The 16,490-nt window shown below is 45.8% G+C and overlaps 1 protein-coding gene across 1 annotated transcript in view; it reads right to left on the reverse strand.

The window, feature by feature from the left end:
• Window positions 1-2,289: 2,289 nt before the first annotated feature.
• Window positions 2,290-16,490, reverse strand: part of ARL3 (ADP ribosylation factor like GTPase 3) — a 30,403-nt gene continuing 16,202 nt past the window's right edge. The window contains exons 5-6 of the mRNA XM_050976219.1: window positions 14,848-15,033; window positions 2,290-6,345 (exon numbers count right to left, since the gene is read on the reverse strand). Coding sequence (XP_050832176.1) covers window positions 6,298-6,345; window positions 14,848-15,033 — 234 coding nt within the window. The 3' untranslated portion in view covers window positions 2,290-6,297. The remainder of the gene's footprint in view (window positions 6,346-14,847; window positions 15,034-16,490) is intronic.

A 16,490-nucleotide genomic window follows, 5' to 3' on the forward strand; every position in this document is an offset into this window, starting at 1 on the left:
TGCAGAGAGGCTGCCACGCCCATCTCCCCATACCCCAGAGCAGCTCTCCATGCCCCTGCCACTATCACAGCCCCTCAGAGTAAGGCCTCTTCGCTTATCCCTTCCTGGCTTTAGCCTCACAGGTGCCAGCTATAAAAATGCACCCAAAATACATATAAATCCTCCTGTCTGACATCAGGGAGGGTGATGGAGCCAGGGCAGGACAGCTGGCTCAGCCACCCCAAGACGCTGGGCTTTGTCTTTGTCAGTTGGGACCCAGCTGTCTCAGGCTGGGGACAGTGCAGTGTCCCAGCCCACAATGATGCTCTCGGCAGGGTAGACTCGCTGTCCCCAAGAGTGTCCCCCTTGGCACCCCAAGCTCCTGCCAGACAGAGAAGCATTAAAGCATGCAGGCTGTGGATCCCATTGGTAGCACAAATGTTGCAAAGCCAGGCAGCAAGGACAACTTCTATTTAAAAATATCTCTCATCCAGGTGATTTACTTGCAGGGCATTCCTGCCAGCTCAGACTAGGGGCCTAACCCACCTGCCAGTTCCCCTTCCTCGGGGGGTTATTTACCTGGGGCTGCGTTTGGCTGGCTGACTGTGCTGCCCAGAAGGCTGCAGCTCAGAGGCAGGAGGTCATGGGATGTTGCAAGCAGAGAGGATCCTTTCAACCCTTCCTCTTCTGAATGTGATTTTTTTTTTTTTCCTTTTCCCATTAAAAATGATACAGATACTCATCTCGGTCAGACAGCTACATAGGAAATGCAGAGGAGGCACCCCCCCACCCCGTGCTGTTTCTAGCAAGCCTTTGACAGCATCCCCCAGCACGGGCACAGCCTGATCACAGCTTTAGAAGTTTTGCTTCCAATCAGTGCTGGGAAGGGAAATAAGTGAACAGATTGCAATAAAAAATCCAACAAGCCCAAATTCAGCCAACTGAGCCCGAAGCTGCCATTTCGGCAGAAGCCAATCACGAGGCTGCGGTGAGAGCTTGTTTCCACTTAAACAAAACAAAATAAAATGAAAAAAGCTTCAGCCAGCGCCTGGGTGGGTGCCCAGCTGGGTGGGCTGGAGCACGGCCGTGGCCATCAGTCCAGCTGCCCCGCTCCAACGCGTCCCAGCAGAGCACGGCCGGGCTGGGGAATGCCAACGCGGCGAGAACACGGAGGCTGAAATATCCGGCTCTGCGGCCACAGACCACTTCTCTGCTCTGATAAAGGCAGGCGTCTGGGGGTGCGAGGCCATAAACAGGGAAATACTGGCCAAAGAGGAACAAAAATCTCAGTGTTTTTTTCTCCTGCAGGCTGCAGATTATTATTTTCTTTTTTTTCTCCTCCCCACACCCAATCCGCTCGGTTCCTTGTCCTTTCGGGAGCACTAAATTCATCATGTGGATGTAAAGCGGGGCTTGTGCAGGGAAGGGACCCGCGGCTCGCTCCAGCAGACGCACGCAAGGTCACATGCAGCCTCCCCATAAATTACCACATCCCACCGTAAACAGCAGCAGGAGAGGGGAAGCGCAGCCGATTCGGGGGCCGGGGGCCGCAGGGGCCGATACATAACGTTGTGACAAGTCAAACAACTCTCAGGGTGTTCACTTGCCAGAGAAATATTTTTCACATCCAATCCATTAGGCAAACAAGATGAAAAAGTATTTCCTACTTTGCTGAAAAAATACCAGGACTGAGTATAAAGCGTGCCTTAAAAAAATGAGAAAAGAAGTGTGACCATCTATAATGTTTTTTTTCCAGTGGCTCTGACAGCCTTCCAGGCATCCTGACTGTGACTGTGCAGGGAGGGACCTGATACTTTAAAGAGTTCTAACAGTTTCTTGCTTTTTGGCCCATCTGGGTGTTGCAGGAACAGTAATGAGTCAGATTAGCGGGAAAGCAATAGATTTGCTTCCCTCCCTCCTAACCCCCTTCCAAACCCATTTCACTGAACCAAACCTAAATAGTTTGCTGCTTTTCTTTTTCCCCTTCCCTTTTCCTGCCAGGTCAGTAGAGAACGTGTTTCATGACATGTTTTTTTTAACCTACAGCATGATTTTTGAACTAAGAAGATCCTCCCAGAGTTTCCCTTTCTCTCTGGCTGACTTCTCTGATAGTTTTGGAATACTGAAAATCCAAAGGAAAAAGGCTTCTTCAACAGTTTTGATCACTTCTAGTACCAGCAACCACTTCTGGTGGGGTGACAGGAGCAATGGAAGAGCAGCCTTGCGACCTGACTGGAAGCTCTTTGGGAAGAGACAATCCTGGCAGAAGATGAACCTGCTGAAGAAAAAAGGATCACCCCCAAACACCAGTTGTCTACTAAATTTTAATTTATTTCCTTTTTTTTTTTTGTTGACAAAGACATCTAAATTATACACTGAGTAACAACATGACCAGATATTGCAAATATCCCTTTCTGGTGAAATACAAAAAGGGAACATAAAAGAAAGAGCTTGCGTGAACCTGGCCGGCCCAGGGAATGCAACAGCCGCCATCTTTTGCTTTTGGAGAAGAGTGACCATGTTGGAGTGGGCTGGTCTCATCCCAGTACACTTTATAAAAAGAGTCTGGTGACCAGATATAGTTTTGACAGAGAGAGAAGTCATTAATGTGCAAGAAACATCATAGGTAGTGGGAAAATGGGAGAAGGTTGCAAGAGGCTTTGGCAAGCATTCTCCAAGGGCAGGAGAGACATTCTCCAGCGAAGCTGCAGTGGAGGACACGGCCACAGCTGGGGGAGGACGTGAGTCCCCACACCCCACTCACGGTCAGAGCAGGGGCTTGGACTCAGGTTTTCTGACATGGCCTTGGAGAATTTCACTTCTCCCGCACCTCTCCCCTCCAGAGAATGAATGGGGCAGGAGCAGGAGAGGCTTCTTTCATCTATCGCAAAGGTAGAACCAGATTTAATGATGTGAAAGTGAAGCACGGGAAGGGAATTAACCCCTGTGACAATCATCCCGAGGTCTGCCTGTCACTTGGAGCCTTTAACTCATGGCTGGGCTTCTTCCTTCCACAGGGGCTCTGGCTCAGCCGTGAGTCACCACGGCGGGGTGGGGTTTAACGGGCTGTGTAACGCGGGAGGTCAGGAAACAGGAACACAACGGTCCCTCCTGGCTAAAAAATCCAGGAATTGATGCGACGTGTGGCAGAGCTCCACCCATACCAATGAGCCGCTTGGTTCCCCCAGCATCACTTTAAAGGAGAGCGAAGCTGACAGCGCTGGAAGGACGGAGCCCTGCGTGTGCCATAAACCAGGGAGGGGCTGAAGGGCTGGCAGAGGGGCAGCGGCTGCACTGGTGGGGGGCAGGCGTTTCTGGCTGGCACCGGACAGTTGTCCAGGTGGTTTTCAAGCCAGGTGCTGAACAGGGCAGAGAGCCCTGCAGAGGCCATAGCAGATATAAATACATTCAGATAAGGAGTAACAAGTGAACAGAACCTCAAATTCTTATACATTTTCACCAGGTTGCACAGAAAAACGTTTACAATACAATGAACATTTACAGCCATCTTGTAGGATGATATATTTAAGACATGGTCATTTTAACCCCCCACCTCCATCCTCCCAGCACAGCTCACTCTATCACAGTCTTCCTCTCTTACCACCTGGCATGGGAAAACCAAATTAACTACTGGGTTACAAGGGACACTCTGGCAGGTACAGATGCAAGCAACCAATACGTGTGGCTACGAGTAAACATAATGAATGAGCCAGCAAATTTTTGTGGATCCTGAGTTCAATAAGGCAATTTTTCCTTCCCAGCTAAAGTGATAGAAAAATTACTACATATTTATTTTACACACATTTCCAAGTTTAACCAACAGGAGACTTTAAAAAACCACATTACCCTCCTGGATTCTTTTCAGCCCCAGGAAGCCAACTGTGGCACTGGTGGGGTGTCACAGACTAAGTCTGCCACTGCTAAAAGAGTAGGGAGCAGAAAAGCACCAACTCAAGTCCCATGCAAGTGTGAAAGATCAATGCCTGAGCTCCAAAAGGTGCTCTGCCCTGCCCTGCCTGGACCAGAGGAGCAATACCTGAGTATTTCTCTCTGCATCTGGTAAGCAACATGGGCAAATCCAAAGCTTGGGGACTATCTGTCACAAAGCTCTGCCACTCAGCCAGCACAAGCCTGCCCACAGGAAAGGGCTGTAATTCTTTACATTGCTCGCATCAGGCAAATGCATTATTTGCAAGGAAAAGGTGATCCTGGGATGAATTTCTCCTCCTTGGACTGACCCAGGAACATGCCATACTCAAATTTGCAGCGTTCCTGATAAGCCTGCGCAGCTGGGGAGTTACCGAGCAAGCTGCATTTAAATGAACATCTCATCTTATGACTCCTTACTCAATCCATGCAAAGCCGGAGCTGTGTCACTTTGTCATTAGCGATTGCTTAACAGCTCACTTGAGCCCGCTCTTCCCCCCCACCCCGCTCCCCAGTCGTCTGGTTTTTAAAGCAAGGCTCTGCTACTCCAGCATGCGTGTCCTGCCTCCCTGCTGGAGACAGATGCACTAGGACGGTGCTGACTCACGGACACAGGCAGATTAAAGTTGGATTGCTAAAGCAGTTGCTGTCCCAGCTGTCCCAGTGCCCCCAGCCACAGCAAAGACAGCTGAACTACACAGAGATCATCCCTAAACTGCTACTGTACATCCTGATGTATGGGGGGACCCGGAATGAGCCCCAGATGATTTTATTATGCCAAGCTGTAACACACAGACAGCCAGGGGCTGCTTCACGTACAGTGCAGATGTTTGTGCCGTGAGGTGGAGATGTCCAGGGGAAGGGAGGAAAAAAGAGCTGAGAGCTCCAGGGGTGTCAGCCGCCTGCCTGGGTCCATGAGTCAACTCGCTGACGCGTGGTAAAGCCACATGCTTTAGTACATGCAGCTTTCCCATCCTGCGCCACCGTCCGTCTCCAGGAGGTGGAAGGGGTAATGCAGTCCCAAGTCATTCTCTGGCCTTTTGCAGGCAGGCAGCAAACAAAGCTGGCAAGCAGGGCAGTGGGATTATTTTACCATCTGTGCATTAAGAACTGGCCCAGGAGTCACCAAGCTCGCTTCATGCAGGACATGGCTACTTTGGCGTGCTAATCGCTCCCGCTCCCTTGTCAGTCTGGGGCTAGATTTGAATTGGGGAGGAGGAGGTGGAAATCACATTCTCTTTCCTATTTCAGCAACTGTGTCCTTTTAAAGAGAAGCTGGCCCAGGGAAGAATGAATGCTCGTTTTACAGAGCACTTCCCATCTGCCGTTCACCAGGATCCTCACCCTCCACCCGGGCAATCCACAGCCAGCACCAGGCTGGGGGACCTCAGGCATTGGACAGCCAGCCTGCTGTGGGGCAGTCCCCCAGGTCTCTGGAAGAGCCAGGCAAGGCATGCTGAGGTGGTGAGGTAGGAGAATACATTTTGCACATTTCAAAGAAGGAAACCTGGGACCTGATATCTCATTCTAGAAAGTAATCATGGACTTAATTGCATTTTCCTGCAGAGTTGCCTTAACATCAAGGGAAAATCAACAGGGATTGTTCAACATCAAGACTAATCTCACATATGGAACTTATTGAACAGAGGAACAACATTTTTGCTGGCTCAAGGTGAAATGCTGGGCTAAATTCTCCTTCAGCTGTGAGAAAAGCCCTAGGCACGCTCATCCTGCATTATTCCAACTGTAAAGAGCTTCATTTATACACATATAACCCTTCTCTCCCTTCTACAGCGGTGTCACAATGCAACAGTGCCTCGTTATCATCAAACTCCTCTTTTATGGCTAAAGGAATATGTGGAATATTCCATGGCTAAAGGAATATGTTACACAAATGACTCCTTAGCAGCTTTATTTTAAGAAACTACCCACAATTGGTAACACAACTGCATTTTATCTGTCACTGAGGGGAAGCTGTGACTGATGCCCAAGCGTGTCCTCAGCAACCGCGCCTATTAGGGCAGCTCCTATGCATCTAAGCCACTACAGTAACTCACCACTCCCTCTGCTCCACACTGAATCAGTCTTGCTTCTCCTTACAAACTTGCTTGCTAATCAGACATTTAATACTACTTATGCATAGGGAGGAAATATGTAATTCCTTTATTGGGATAAAAAAAAATATACTAAAGAGCAGGTCAAGTTCCAAATCCAGCAGTAGGTTTAAACCAATGTTGCTCCCTTTTTTTCTCTCGTTTTTTTTTTTTTTTCTTTTAACAGCTGTAGCTGTGCACAGATGGAAAAACATTTGGTCAGAAAGCGGCAAATTAGTGTTTTCAGGCTAGAATTCTGCTCCCACCGCTCCTCCATTTCCATGCAGCTCAGAACGCTTTACTTCTTCTTAGTACTGACATTTTTGCACACCCAGTTCATGCCGTCCTTCAGACAGAGAAAGGTAACGTTAGTCAAGCGACAGGAGGAGGAATCCCCCAAGCCCACCCCACCACCATTCTGCAAGCATCATGTTCTGCCTCCTCACTGATCCCCTGCCTGCCCTTCTGTCCCCAAAACCACTGTGGGTTAAAAAAATAAGTGCTTCCTTGCTTGGTAGATGTTGTCACACAGAGGTTATTAAATCTTTCATCTGACCATAAAAAAGTAGCATCATCTCATCACATCACTATGTGTAGGTCCTACAAGGAAGGATCACTTTGCAGTCAAGGTATGCCAGTGGTAGATGACAGCCCAGTTCCAGGTTCAACTACAGATGATTTGTGTAATCTTGGGCAAGTCATCTCATCTTTGAGACTGTATTTTAGGATACTGTTTGTTATACAGTCACCCCCCTGTTAAGAAAACAGGTCTAATTCTCTGTTCATCTGCAAGCCTTGAAATCCAGATCCATGAAAGTCACTGCAATAACCAGACCTGGACCCTGCTCCCTGTTCCTCAGGGCCCCCACAGAAAATGGGCCCTCAGGGATCCCACAGGGGTTCAGTGAGAAGCTATGTGGTTATGTTTTAAGAGGCTGATATACTCCTTAAGGTCTCTCTGTAAAAATGTGTGGGTGACCTCTCTGGCCAGTGCAAGCAGGATGGCAACACTTGTGCTGTGAATACCCGATTTGTGAGCTTATTGCTGAGATCCCAGAATGGGATATGCTATTGAAAGCCAAAGCTTCATCTGCTTCTGTCACTTATCCATTAGGAGACGTGCACAATGGAGTGCAAGATGCACAGTCTCCTCATATTTGTGTCCCATCAAATCCCTTACCTCTGTCCTGTCTACAAGGTATCTCTGTGGATAGGGAGGTAGAAGGCAAAAGGCAGGGTTTGGGGATGAGAGAGGAGCAGCACATCTCTGTGTTTGGAAGTCAGGCAAATATCATCTAAGAGTTCAGAGTGGACGGATTTCACTGTATTATGTTCAGTGGTCATTTTTGTATCATTACCACAACAACCTTAGTTGGACCCTAAGAAAGGTCAGAGCTTTTTGGCAAACGTCACTGGTAGCCCCACGGTAGCAGTGTTGCTGATTCCTATTCCCTTGTTCCCAGACTGCCAAAAGGCTGCCAAGGACCTCAGCTTCTCCAAGGACAGGTAGCCCAAGGCAGAGTAGAGCAGGCCCTTCGGGTGAGTTGACACTCACTGCTGTGCCTCTATGTTGTCCCTCAGCCACAAAGGTGGTGGTCATGTCAGAGGGGAGCTAAAGAGTTAAGAGAGAAGAGAGGGAGTCCTCAGGGCTTAATCAGAAGCAGAGAGGTTCTCACTTGAAAATACCAATTCACCTTGATAACTGCGCTATGTGACACTTCTTATCTGAAGGGGAGCAGCAACTTTTGAAATCAGCCCTTGTTGCTGTGTTAAATAAAGAATAAGTGAGCCCAGTTTGTGCTGGGGTGCACATGAGGCCCTACACTAATAACACTTCTAACTCTAACCTTGGGGAGGGTTAGTGTCTCCAGTTTCATTTATTTATCTCCCCAGCAGAGATCAGTGTATAACAAATTGTCTGAAATCCTCTGAGCAAATGGGAAAAGATGAGAGGTAGATTCATTTTAAGGCCCGGTAGCTTTGTGTCTTCCCCTTTCAATAACACTGATAACCTAGGTGTAAAACATGTAATGCCTTAAGCAATCAATAGCATGGTTTAAAGCTTATCACTTTAGAGAGAGAGAGGGAGCGAGTGATTCCTAGCATGAGGAATGACAGGGCTTAACAATGGGGCTGGAAGGAGAGGTGTCAAGCCTTTGACTTGATTGTGTGCTTTAGAAATCTGCATGATTGCCTGCAAAGACTAAAAATAAATAAATAACTAAAAATGCTCCCACAATGATTTCAGCTTCCCCTGCCTTGGAAGCAATAATCACATTTGCACACATCATGGCATACAAGGCAAGCAGAGCTCCTCATTCATTTTGAATGTAGGTTTATTTGCTGAACCAGAACAGCTGAGACAGCTTAAGGTAATAAATATCAGCTGACACCCTCTGCTATTCAGCGCAGTAATCCCAGAAACAATACATCACTGCAAAACAACAAACACGCATCCTATCTTCTACCTAATCTAACCACAACCTGAATTCACAGTGATTAAAACACTGCCTGCTGCCATTGGGGAGCTGGGCAAGGAGAAAGGCAGACCATTGCAGCACCAGCGCAGCGAGGGTCATAAAGCAGAGTTTATGATGGGATTTACCATGGCTGGAAGCCTGGCTGCATGAAGCATTTAACGAGGGCAAGAGAATGACATAGCAAAATGCAAGAGGAAAGGTGAACTCCAAACACGCTCGAAATACGTAAGTAGGTCATCAAACTTTTAAAGCAGGAATAGATTTTAAAGACTCTTCTGGCATGAGTTAATTGACAGGAAAAAATCACATTTAATTGTAAATATCCCCCTGCCTGACAGTGATAAAGGGAAAATTAACATGTTCAGCTGTATCAGAAAGGTGAATGTGAGATGCCTTCCTCAGCTACATCTGCAGCTTCTGGTGCAACTTTTTTTTTGAGGGGGGTTGTTGTTCTGCAGTGTCCCTAGATGCTTTGGAGAATACCAAATGCAATGGAAAGCAAAAAAACCTAAAAGGTACATTTGCAGTTTTTCTACCTATGGCGTGAAGCAGGATGGAGCATTGGTAAGATAAAGAAATCCAGGGAAGCTGCTACAAACACAAAGAGCTGCTACAGGAAAGGCACATGGGAAGGAGGAAACAGTGCTTGAAAGAATCAAGTCCTCAAGGAGTCAACTGTTGTCATTCTTTGTCCCTGCACACTCTGTCCCTATATCTGCATGTTTAAAAGATGGTTCTGTGAAGGAAGTATAATCCCTACAGTAACATTTAGATCTTGATAGATGTCCTTGTGCTCCTTTGTTGAGACACAGAAACATTGGCAGGTACTCTGAGGACTGAGGCGGATACAATATTAGTATTCCAGCCTCAAGTCAACCCTGGGAAAACTTAGTCAGGGAAAGATTTCAGATCTTTCAGCTTTGCCTCTCTTAGCTCCTTAACAAGCAGCTAGTAAACTTTACCAAAGCAAAGAGAGAGAACCCCAGGGAAGAGGATAACGCTCCTTGCAGAGAAATGCTGCTCACACAACCCCGCCTTGCTGCAGTCCCATCTGCTATTGTGCCAAGGGAGTTGTACTCCAACGCCCTTTGGGAAAGTACTGGTAGAGCCTTTCCTGGGAGAAATAAAAAGTCCTGTTTAAGATTAGCCCACTGCTTGCTTATTCTCTGCATTATCAGCTTTGCGGCTATGGGAGTGAAGTAATCTGACTTCAAACACAGCGAACGAGTCCTTTCCACCCCATAAAAAGCTTCGTGATTTCTGCTCCCCTGCAAGCCCGGGATCAGGCAAGGCCACAAACTTGTGACCCCTAATGTGACCTTAAGGACAGAAAAGCTTAATCCTTTCATGTAATCCTCTATCTGCCATAACAAATTGGGTCAGGCAAGTGCAAAATTCTCAATCTCTAGCATTTTTGGTATGCGTTATTTTAACTGTCACTTTCTTCTCCCTCTGCACAGCCAGGACTGTGCCTTCATTATCTGTCATTTCCTTGCACCTCTAGTGATCATACAGGCTGGCTCTTACAGGCTCCTGCCAGTACATTATCCAGTGGGTTTTGCCTGGGTGAAAGCCTATTTTCTTGTCCTCTGAGACCTTGTATCCCTGTAGACTCCCTCCTTACCCTACTTAAAAATCAGAAGACACTGCCCTGTAATCTGGAAACATGGCTGCTTTTCCTCAGCATGCACAGGCTCTGCCTGCCCCAGGAGAGCTGCAGTCATCAAAACTGCATCATATTTACAAATAGCTCCAGAACCTTGTTAAGATGTGGGAGATCCCCATCCAGCCTTTCCTGGCTAAGACTAAACCTAAGCTCTGCAGATACCACACTGCTATGTGGTATCCACCAGGGATGGTCCTGCTCTGAATCTTGATCTTATGAAAGTGTTGAATTGCAGCACAGACATAACTTAGGTCTTGGGCTTCATTCTCAACTAGGTTGAAACAGCCAGGGAAGAGACAGAGGCTCAGCCTTTCCCACAATCCTTTGGGCCAGATGGACTCTCGCATAAATTGGAAAAGTTTAGTGGCTACTCTCAGTTTCACTGGCTTTTAATGGTCTCCAGAGGGTCATTATGTTTGGGAGACTCTGGACACAATATGCTGCATCATCATTCTGGAGGACAGTTCCTCAGGGCAGGCTGAACTCCTGCTGCCTTGATTGGAGAATCTTGCTTCAGACAAGAAACAAGCTGCAGAGCACACATCGGTCCCAAGCCTTGAGTCATATTTAATATCACACTCTGGCTCCTAAATAACACCTCAGCAAGAGAGGAGGCAGCAAAACAGAGGGGACCTGTTTGCTTTCACTCCATCCCTGGCTGGCCAGGGTGGAATGTACACAGCTTTTGCACACCAAGGGCTACAATTTGAGATCTGATCACAAACACCCCACGAGAGCCTGCATGGCACCAGAGAGTCACTGTAAGGCAATAGTTCCCTTATGTTCCTCTGCTGTCGTCAGTAATCACCTCCCTCACTTGCTGAGGTCTCAATGTAGGCGGGTCAGTACCCTGTTCCAGAAGCAGAGCCCAGATGGTTGTGGCAAGGAGAAAAGACTTTCCTGCTTTTTAACTGGGGCTGAGAATAAGATCAGATCCAAGCAGACATTTTGCTTGAAAAAGCCTCGATGGCACCATGAAGTCTGATTAATAGGACAAGTGCTGCCCACAGTTACAGTCAGGAGGTAATGAAGTCTTCAGCTGGCATAACAGGGGCTGCCAGCTGGCATCCAGAGACACTACATTGAGTTTCCAGTTAACCCAGTCACCTCTCTTCTGAGCCTTCTCAGGACACTGCTAGGCCCCTTTTCCAGAGTCCCTAATGGTTAATTTTAAAAGAGAAGATGACTATATGGATTCCCCCCTTAATTAACAGTTTTATTAAATAACCCATTTCAAATAATAGTTAAAATCTCTAAATTTATATCATTCTATTAACCATAATCTAATCTCATTAACCTTGAAATCCCCAGTCTTAACTACCCAGTTCTATACACGATGGTGCTAGCTGCTAAACTAATTAAATGACCTTCAAACTATTTCTCCTTCATGTAGCAGCATTATTTATCTTTGCCCATTGCTCTTCTTTCAAGCTATCATAAACATCATCCCATATGAACTCTGTTCCTGCATGTGCTCAGCATAAGATATGCCACCACTCTTCCTTGCAAGATCTGTCAGTAATGTCTCCAATTCTACTCCAGCTAATCCATTCCATCACCTGCGATGGTTGGTGTGCTCATTCCTTGGCTTTCATTCTGAACACCTGATGCTTCCCCAACTCCATTTATTTTGCTGCCACTCATTGTCATTTCTCAACTAAGTCCTTAAAGTCTCAACTAAGTCCTTAAATCTCAGGTCACCTTAAAGGTGACCTGAGATTTAACCATACATGGAGAGCTCCTGTTCTGATCCCTGGTACCTGTGGCCCTGGTGTACCACAATCCTCAAAAACATCTCTCCTAATCTCACTCTTTAAACAAGTTCTTTGATTCTCCTAAAGTCTGACCTCTCCTTAACGTCCCAAGACTGAAGACACCATTTTTTCCTAGGCTGATCTGGGTTTAGTTTAAAAGCCATCTCCCCAAACATTTTGTTCCATTTGCAAGGAAAAAGAGTGCTTGACATTCCTGCTGTCTGATTTGACAGAGCTGAAGTTATGGCTGAAGAGAAATATAGGGGATCTTCTTCTATAAGCTATAGAGAGTTTGCGACTTTCCTGACTTTTCTGCAATAATCACGTATGGAATAAGTTGCAGTATTTAGGGCAATGAAACTGATTACAACAAAGTGGGATGTTATCTGGCCTGCATCTAAACTAATTTGTCTAGATAAGCACGATGAACAAAATACATAGGCCCGCAAATACTTTTATTTAGTTCTGTCTTCTACTTTCTGGAAGTGAATGCAGAAGCAGATTTCATTTCCCTGGCAGAGGGTATTAGGCTGAGTATTTTGCCCTACTGGATGATTAGGGATGTGCTGTGCTTCAGGGAGGAGGCATAGTAAGAAGGTGCTGTCAGTGTGTAGCCCACTCCAGAGAGCCCACAAATCTGCCTGAGAAGGAAGCACATTTCAAAGCTCAAGAACAGAAAGTGACACTTTGTATCATTTACTTCTTCCACATCCAACACACATCTCTAAATTTCATCTGTCTCTTTAGTGCCCCTTTGCAGCTGGAGAGCTCCCTTGGACTTCCATAACCTAGAGAAGGGCCTGAAGGGGGCATGAAGGTGACCTATGTTTGCCTGAAACCCTGTCAACTGCAGCCTTGTTTTCCTGGTCAGATTTCTTTGGACTGGAAATTGCAGAGCAGAGATTAGAGTCGAAGCCCTTTACAACACTGGCTACAACATAGCTGAATTTGTAGCTTAGCTAACTACAGGCCCTGTAGAGAACACCATCCACTACACTCAGGTCTAAAAATTAGGTTGAGAATTTAAAATCAGAACTGCTGTACTGGGTCAGAACAATGGTTCCTCCAGGCCAGCATCCTCTTTCTGGATGCCAGGGGAAAGACCATGTAGGAACAGGATCTGCCTTACTCTGTTCTTCGCTCCTACTTCATGGCCCAAGCTGTTCCTCAGTCAAAAGCTGCCTCCAGATCTTACTGGTCAGTGATTGCCAGCAGATCCCTTCTTCAGAAATTCATTCAAGTATTTTTCTGATATCTTTGGTCTCCCCAACATCCTGTGCCAATAAGATCTAGAATTTAATTAAGCCACTTGCAAAGAAGCACTTATTTTCATTTCTTTTAAACCATTTTCTGATTATTTCATTAGGAACGCTCTTCCTCTAGCAATGTAAAAATAGCATACAGTCTGACATTTTTATACCTTATTTTATAAATCCTGAAGATGTTCCCATTCTCTGTCCTCTCTCTTACAAACTGCTAGTCCTAATTTATTTATTATCCCTGTATACAGATGCCACTTTGTGCTGCTGATCATTTCTGACAGGATCCTCAAATTTTTCCTAATTCTAAGCAGATATTCGGACTGTATTTTTTTCTGATTAGGCCAGTTAAGAGCCTAGAAGAGGTTACCTAGAGAGGATATGGAATTTACATGCTTAGAGATACTTCTAACTTGACTGGACAAGACTCTCAGCAACCTCCTCTAAACTCACAGCTATCCCTGCTTTAAACATGAAGTTGGTCTGAAGATCTTCTGAAGACCCTTCTACCTAATTTTTTGTTGGACTTTACGATTCTAGTATTACTACTAAAACATTTTTAAATATGACAGAGACAGAAATTGAGGTCATGTTCAGGGTATGGGCTCACAATGACTTTAACCTGCTAGAAAAGATGTTTTTTCTTTGCTTTCTTGTAATTGTCCAGTGTTTGAACTTTCCTCTCTGGCCTTTGATGAGCTCTGTTCCCAAGGATCTGCTTCTGAGTAATGGCAGCTAATTTTGAGTCCATCGTCATATAATTGGGATGGTTGTTTCTCATGTCTATTATTTTGCACTTGTCAACACTGAATTTCATCTGCCATTTTACTGCCCACTCAGCATGGAGAGCTGCTTCTGTGTCTCTTCATACTCAACTTGAGATTTGACTATCCTGAACTGCTCTGTAGCATCTGCAAATAAGGTTTTACTGAAGCTGCAGTGAAGATAAATGTCTTCACCATTCTGTTTCTTTAAATATCAGTGAAAGGAGTACTCAGATTTTGAGCTCTGCAAATACCTCATTAATTCAGGAAAACCTAAGAGTGAAATAAACAAACCTAGGTCCCATTTACATTACAAAGAGCTACTATACTGCAGGAACTGACTACAGCACAGAAGCCCAAGACACAACTACTACAGTTCAGCACAAGGACACAGTGCAAGCCCCTGGGTGTGTTTCTGCTGCCCCACATGCTGACATTAGAAGTGGTTGTTGCTCCATGTGCAACTCTTGCATTCCTCTGGATCAGAAAAATTGATCAGTTTTTCTCCCTGGTGCCTGGGTTTAGTAAAATGTCAAATGACATCAGTAGCAAAGGTAAATCAGATTTCTGGAGTGCACACTCGTACCAGTCAAAGGGTTAATAGTAAAAGACAATTTGTTTTGTGAGAATGATTAACCTGACAGCAGTCTCTTTAAAAGAAATCAATGTCTTCATCTGGGCCAGCTAAGGGCTCCTGGGTGGGGAGGAAACTGCTCTCCCCTTTACCAGGGATGAAGAGAGCCCAAGGGCCCCCAGCTCTCCCTTCCCTTTGCACAGGACCTAAGACACGCGTCCCCCGCATTCTGCACTGCAAGGCTTTGGCTGTGCTGACCCTCATCGGTGAGGCTGGTCCAGCCCCACCCTGCAGAACAACAATCTCTTGCAGATGGCCTGCTGGCACAGCAAGCCTTCTGCAGAGCCTCACCTGTACTCCCTCTCCCGAAAGAGCTGAACAAGACTGGATCTGCCAGACTCTGTCCCGGATTGTGTGCAGGTTCAGTCCCTCGGCAATCTCCGAAGCAGGGGCAGCCGTCAGCAAATCCTGCTTGTTAGCGAATATGAGCACGGGGACTCCACTAAGCTTTTCTTCATCCAAAAGCTCAGCCAGCTCCTGTATCATTTACAAGGGAGTGGGGTGGGGGAAAGATGGTGAGAGGGAAGGGAAGAAAACCTTCAACCACCAATGCTTGCCTCTAATTAGAAATATATTTAGGGCAAATGCTAGAAGAGTGTGTTCCAGTGAAACCTAGATCTTATTATAAGAGAGCAAAAATGTATACAATCATCTCTGCCCAAGGTTCAAAAGCTATTTCTTCCAATTACAGGTTAGAAAAATCTTAATTTTGGTCTGAAATTAGCAGTTGCCTTAAAGGCTACAACTCTGTGTTTTACCAGTCTCTGATCCCAGGAGACCAAAACTGATGAAACAGCAAAAAACAACATGTAAATTGGCAGTATGAGGAATCTATCCTAAGTTATTGCCTAACTGACCTGATTTGTACCTGAGCAACCATTGACACTGGCCCTCATATCTTTGCTAATCATGAGTTTCAAGGGGTTGTTGGAAGTCTTAATCACTGCAATTTAAATAGGAGAGGACTTCCCCATCACCACCACCCTGCCCACCCCCCCCCAAATGGAAATCTCTCTCCCATAGGAAAGTGCTGATACTTTTGAAGGCATTGGTTAGCTAGATGAGCCTCAATAGCTGATTTTTGGCTCCATAGATGGCATCTTAAAAAAAGGATTTGTTCATTCAAAACTGGTTGACTCAAAAATATTTTTTTAATAGCTCAAATCAGAATCTGCAGTGGATCAATGGTAGCAGAAATACTTCATGTCTACGTTGTGCAATGGTCTCATGTGAAACCAGCACTCAGTCTCAAGTCACTTCCCTATGGGAACATATGACAAACTCAGCAGAACATGAACCTGTAGGGACTGCTGGCACTGCAGACAGATGAGTATAGGAGATTTTTGTGGCTTCCTTATTTAGCTGGAAAGGTCTCATGCTCTCAGATAACGTTCTAACATCTTTTATCCACTGAATAGAAACTTCTGGATTAAACAAGTGCAGTCGAGGAGATGCTAAACTGCAGTGGAAATACAACTCCGTCCCCCCCAAGAGCAATGTTTGGTTTGGAAGCCAGGATGAGAGGATGGAGTTATAAACAGAACTGGCAGGGAAATTTTCAACAATTTAGGTCTTTCATCTGACACGGCTGATTTATTGAAACCAAAAGTGTTTGCGGAAATATGAGGAGGGGTTTAGGTTGGTTCCGCCTGACTCAGGCAAGCGATCTAAGCTGCTGCTTCCTTTCCATCTCTTTTGCCCAATGAATATTTAATTACTGATATAAAATGAAATAGCTCCAGCAGGGGAAAGATTCCCCCACCCCTAGAACAACCAACAGTTCTGCTGTTGGGGTGTGCCCATGAGACTTGAGAGGCAAAAAATCAAGTTATCTCCTTCAAATCAGACAGAACAGAAGGCTTTAATCTACATCTCCCATTTCTGTGGGGGAGATTGCTAGCTATTTTGGGACACCGTCACTTTCAGAATTTTAC

The sequence above is a fragment of the Serinus canaria genome, chromosome 6 (assembly GCF_022539315.1).
Source record: "Serinus canaria isolate serCan28SL12 chromosome 6, serCan2020, whole genome shotgun sequence".
NCBI classification, from domain to species: domain Eukaryota; kingdom Metazoa; phylum Chordata; class Aves; order Passeriformes; family Fringillidae; genus Serinus; species Serinus canaria.